This window comes from Ptychodera flava, chromosome 17 (assembly GCF_041260155.1).
Source record: "Ptychodera flava strain L36383 chromosome 17, AS_Pfla_20210202, whole genome shotgun sequence".
Taxonomy (NCBI): domain Eukaryota; kingdom Metazoa; phylum Hemichordata; class Enteropneusta; family Ptychoderidae; genus Ptychodera; species Ptychodera flava.
The window spans coordinates 17056772-17062771 of record NC_091944.1 but is presented as its reverse complement, the minus strand read 5'-3'; the positions used below and the strand labels follow the sequence as shown (position 1 = coordinate 17062771).

The 6000-nt window shown below is 37.5% G+C and overlaps 1 protein-coding gene and 1 long non-coding RNA gene across 2 annotated transcripts in view; one reads left to right on the top strand and one right to left on the bottom strand.

The window, feature by feature from the left end:
- LOC139116635 (mucin-2-like) overlaps positions 1 to 6000 on the bottom strand; it is a 53125-nt gene that overhangs the window by 28670 nt on the left and 18455 nt on the right. Inside the window, exons 17-20 of the mRNA XM_070679231.1 lie at positions 5515 to 5799; positions 4570 to 4619; positions 779 to 970; positions 193 to 386 (exon numbers count right to left, since the gene is read on the bottom strand). Of these exons, the coding sequence (XP_070535332.1) occupies positions 193 to 386; positions 779 to 970; positions 4570 to 4619; positions 5515 to 5799 (721 nt within the window). The remainder of the gene's footprint in view (positions 1 to 192; positions 387 to 778; positions 971 to 4569; positions 4620 to 5514; positions 5800 to 6000) is intronic.
- LOC139115631 (uncharacterized) lies at positions 3606 to 4124 on the top strand. Its single transcript, XR_011548147.1, has 2 exons — positions 3606 to 3871; positions 4054 to 4124. It is a non-coding gene; the product is annotated as an uncharacterized lncRNA (long non-coding RNA).

Genomic DNA, 6000 nt, shown 5'->3' with positions numbered 1-6000 from the left:
TCATTAAGCACTCGCACACACACATACGCACACACTCGCTATCACGCATGCATCGCTCACAAACTTTATCAAGGCAATGAATATATCACTTGACTTGGCGAAAGACAGCCTCGGGAACAATCGACCCGGTGTAGAAAATTCAGTAAACAGCACCCAGTCACACAGCCAAGACGAGAATTACTTAATACTTACCAAGCCCTTGTGAGTTGGCACTAAGTTTGTATAAAGTCTTGTCCCATTATCCCATGTGAGGGTTACACCGATTGAGGTATGGACAAACACAAAGAAACTGACACGTGATACAAAAAAGCCTGCACCTTCTCCATATGTTATCTGTGGTGGTTTGTCACGTGATAGTGTAAGCCTATGCTGTCTTGAGCCAGTACCTGGTAGGGAAAAAATGAAATAAGATAAAATACTCGTTTAACATTGATTAGATGAGGTATTCACATACACACACATACACACACACGCACAACACGCACACATACATTGTATTATCATACAATTTTCTGCTGTTACTTTCACGCAATCATGTGCGCAAGAAACTCATTTTCTCTAAAATCCTGATTTGGATATATGTGATTTCACTAACTTTGAGCGCTGAACCAAGTTCAATTTTAAACGTATTCACCACCAGGTTTTTGGCTACAAATCCTTGCACCAAGCTGTGAAACAGAACTCTTTCAACGTGCTTTCCAAAGATGTATCAAATGAGAAACGATAGAAAGACGGTAGATGATAACAGAGAGTGTTTAGACTATCCACTTAAACTTACCTATCGTCATAGTGACCTGCTTTGAGCACGAAACTTCACTCGTGCCACATTGGACATTCTCAGCAGCAATGCTGAAGGACACATTGCTTTCCTGTGTAGACCTGGCAATGATGTATGAACATGACCCTTGGTAGTCATAATGCTTTCCATCAAAGGTTACGTAATGGGGATCGCCATACACTGTACAAACACCTGTCAGAGGAAATATTCGCTAAGTGTGAGTTGTAGTCGATATATGGAAACGTGAGATGGGCGTAGATATTTACACGTAGATTACAAGGCAAAGAAGAAAGTCTGTATTTTGCGGGAGTAAATTTTAGTCTCAGAAATCAAGTCTCCCTATCTTTCGGAATTAAGGATTGCCTTTTGTACAAATCCTAGGAATTCCGTATACTTTCTTCAAGAACAAATAGTAATACTTGCATTCAGATGTATCTGACGAAAAGGCATCTCTTTCGCCCATGGCATTAAGCACTTGTTACTTATCTTCAGCCGGGCCTGACCTAGCTAAAATTATTGCAGCCAGGCCTGATCATATTACTGGGAAGTCAACTTCATGAAGATTTCCGTGAAGTTGACAAAGTCTTTGCAAGGGGCTATCAAAATCATCTTTACGAAAGAAGCACAGTATCTTGGAAAGAAGTTTATTTTTGGTCGTTGATATATACTTTATATGTATTTTAGAATATATATATATACCCAACTACGTAATCAAGTCAGAAACACAAAGAAAAAGTTGAACAATACACATCAAAATAAACTTATGAAACTCACGTCAGCAACACTGGATAAGAAGAAGTCAGAACAACAAAACGTTTCTCACACAGATAACACAACTCATAGATCTGGTGGGAATCAACGTCGTCGGTTTAACAAATATGTAAGAAATGTATATGCATGGTTTGGCAAAATGGCATAAGATCCAGAATCCTGATACCAGCCTCCATCGTAAACCCCCAGTTAGGGCTATTATCTCTCAAATCAATAGCCCTACACAAAGAGCATCCATATGGCTTCATCACAAACTGATGGATATTGTACCACAGTATTGCAGGGAATTAGTCAAAGATTCCACTGACTTCTTACATCAACTCCATCAAGCAAATTCCTCACAGATTTCAACGTTACCGGCGGACTCTCTTCTGTTCAGTTTGGATGTAATCAGTTTATATCCCAATATCCCGATTGATGAGGGCCTGGAAGCACTTAAACATGCATTCGAAAACATGCACCAAATTCAACGCTACCAATACTGATGACATCATTGAGTTAGCCAATATTGTCTTACGTAACAATGGTTTCGAGTTTTGTGGAGAACATTATATTCAAATCCATGGGACAGCCATGGGTACGCCTTTCGCTCCTATGTACGCCAACATTTTTATGAGCTGGTTCTGGAGAAAAACCGAAAATTATAATGATCAACCCGATCTGCTCAAAAGATTTATTGATGATCTTCACGGTATATGGACACTCGGCGAAGACAAATTGCTCCGATATCACAAAACCTTAACAGTATACACCCATCTATCAAGTTCACTTTGGAGTATGGTAAAACCAAGCAACATTTCCTCGACATTTCTACAAGCATAGTGAACGGGAAAGTGGAGACTGATCTCTACACCAAACCTACTGACAGTGGAAGATATTTGTCTCCCTCTTCACACCATCCAAGACACATCTTCAACAGCATTGTATACAGTGGAGTTATCCGATTGCGCAGAATATGTTCACTCGATATGTGGTTTGATCAACGGGCCAGTGAATTCAAGGACAGACTGATCAAATCTGGTTACCAGGCCAACAAAATACAAACCATTATAGATGAAGTTCGTAAGAAACCAAGATCATCCTTTCTCCGTTACAATAAAAAGCAATCCATGGATAGAGTGGTTTGGGTCAACGACTTCAATCCTATGCGACCAGACGTCAGACAACTAGCCAAAAGACACCATAAAATCCTGCAGCTCTCTGAAAGAATGTCTATGGTTCCCCTACACCTCCCCTCATTTCGGACAGAGTTTGTGCCAATCTTGGCCAGTTGATTGTAAGACACAGATTACAACAACAACAACAACAACAACAACAACAGAATAAATGGAGCTCACGGCCATGTAATGATACTAGATGCAGAGTAATGTGTTCACAGATGGTCACCACGGACAGCATAACAAGTCATAGCAACGGTAAAACCTTCAAAATAAAGGGACAGTACAACTGTAATACTGAAAATGCCATTTATTGTGTATTTTGTGATATTTGCTTATGTCAGTATGTTGGCCAAACTAAAAACAAAATAAGGTACAGAATGGCCGGTCACAGAAGCATGATAAAATGTAAAAACAATGATCTCGATAATCCAGCACTATTTGTAAGTCAGCATTTTAACCTTCCCAACCATTCAGTAAAGAATATGAAAGTCATTATCTTGGAAACGGTTCATAACAGTGATCACAATGGTAAAAATTCTAGGGACATTGTTGAAACAAAGTGGATATTTTTACTTAACACCATGTATCCAAAGGGACTCAATAGAGAGTCACCCATTCCTGCTATAGTGTAGCTTTTTATTCAATCATTGACTTTCGGGTATTTTTCACCCTCCCTGTCAGTTTGACTACATACGGGTGATACCTTATTTTTATCACATTTTTTATCACATTTGTTTTTCAAAACATTACATCTTTTAAGTATTGACATTGAATTTTACCCTGTATTTTTACCACTTTTTTATTTTGATGGTGATCATTATTATTTAAAACTTTTACATCTTTTTTAGAATATTGACACTGAATTTTACCCTGTACTTTTACTAGTTTTTATTTTGATGGTGAAATTTTCACTTCAGTAGAGTTCTATTTTCTCCTGGCTTAAATATTTCAGTACCGGTTGGTTTTCCTACAGCTGTCTCTCCACTTTCTAAGACATTGTTGGTTCATTTGTATTGTACACCGGATTGCATATTTCTTACGTCTGCATGTGATGTACATCGCATTCAATATATGCAAATCAGCTTGTAGGTGTCAATCACCCAATGCATTTCAACCTCTGCTCTGGTTGGTTCAGTGTCATTTCCATCTTGACAGTCAACAAGTGAGTACAGTCTTGCGTTGTTCCGCAACTCTTTGTGTAGTATAGATCCTCGTGTTGAGTCCGAGGTCCAGTTACCAGTAAAAGTACTTTTTTTAGAGTTTCGCTTTTCGAGTTCGTTTCAATTTTTTAGCTTCCTGTATTTTCTTTCACATGCTTTATAGTCTGTTATCCGTTTATTTCAGTTTTTAACCCTGATGAAGTGGGATTAAGCCCACGAAACGTCGGACAATAAAATTTAGTTTGTAGTGAAGAACACTGTGTCCTAGAGTTGGTGCTGCTTGACCTATCCTGTCATATATATATATATATATATATATATATATATATATATATATAATATATATATATATATATATATATTATATATATATATATATATATACAAAAACACAAAATGTATACAATGTGCCCTCCTGGTTATCACCATAATGGCTTTATGGCAATCTCTGAACTTTGGCACAGAGAGTACGGTTTATATATATATATATATATATATATATATATATATATATATATATTATATATATATATATATATATATATATATATATATATATATATATATATATAATATTATATATATATATATTATATATATATTATATATAATATTATATATAATATATTATACATTATATTTTAGAATAGTTACCGTAATCACAACTTAGCTAATAACAATATTTGATGGATTTACTGACCATTACATTCCTTTGTTTCACACACCCATTGGTTATCCCCGTTACAGAAACTGTAAATGACAAAAATAACAGGAAGTTTAAATACACTTTACTTCATATGAACTTAACGGACTTGTATGGCGCAAAAGGTCAACTGGCATTAATGACATAAAGATATTTGACATTGACTTCTTAATCTCAAAAAGGAAGGGTCGACATCAACTATATTGATTACCATGTCAAGTGTGGCCGGTAGATTTTGCCCGGCCAGGAATAAAAATTGTTTGTGGTGAAAGTTTCATCAAAATACCATCATGAAAATGTTCAAGATATTGAAATCGCCAATACTTGCTATTGTGCATGGGCTGGACTAAATCTACCGGCAGTGCTCCCAACGAATACCTACCTTTCACCGTCAGGAACAAATACATATTGGTATAAACCATAGACAGTCGAGAAACAGGATGGGAAACTGCGGTATTTCCTTTGAATGAACTGTGCTTGAATAAATTTCATTGGATTTGCATACCCATTGATAAAACAATGTAATTACCATCCAACAGTCATACAGTTCAATGAAGTTTTTTCACTGCGAACTACCGGATCTCGAGCAGCGGCTTTCGCCCAGCTGATAATTATGCAAAAATCGATTCACACGTTCTAATTATTCCAATAGAGATCGCTCGTCGCCTCTTCACATTTCTTTTGTTCTTTGCGGTAGTTTCGCATCCTCTTTCTCGACTGTCTATGTATAAACAAAGCATTGAAATATTACAACTTCAGCGCACAAAGGCGGCAGAATGGCTCATTGCATGTTTTCATTTAAAAAGTGCTTGTTGTCACTTCACACATAGCGGAACGATACTATAGTCTGCTTGTCATTTCCAAAATAACGAAACGGTACTAGTTATTCATCTAATTTTTTTCACCAAATTCACTTTTCTAAACGATTTTAAGTAACCCTACCATTTATTGCAGTCGATTTTGATCTGTTCGCCGCGATTATAGGGCTTTCCACCGTGCATGCAAGGGCAGTCTACAGGTAGAACACACTCGGTTTCACGCCAGACGTAACCATCCTCACACCGGCATCCCGCCGCACACACATCGTCCTCACACTGCTGGTAGTTGTGGTTGTTCAAACAGGTTCTTGGGCAAGACGAGGCACAGCTGGTGTATTCCTGGTTGTCGCCACAAGTCTGATCGTCACAGTCGATGCCTTCGCAGTCCCACGTTCCACTGGTACAGGTGCTGAAATTCATGAGACGGGTTTTGATAGCACCGATCACACTTGATCTCATGACGTGTATCTTCACTGCTTGTTCAGAATTAGTCACTCAATACTTGATAATTCTCATGTTTATTCCATCTCAAATGACTTCAATATGCCAAAAAATTAACCCTTTGAGCGCCAAAGTCAATTTTGATCACCCTTATAAAATATACCTCGGT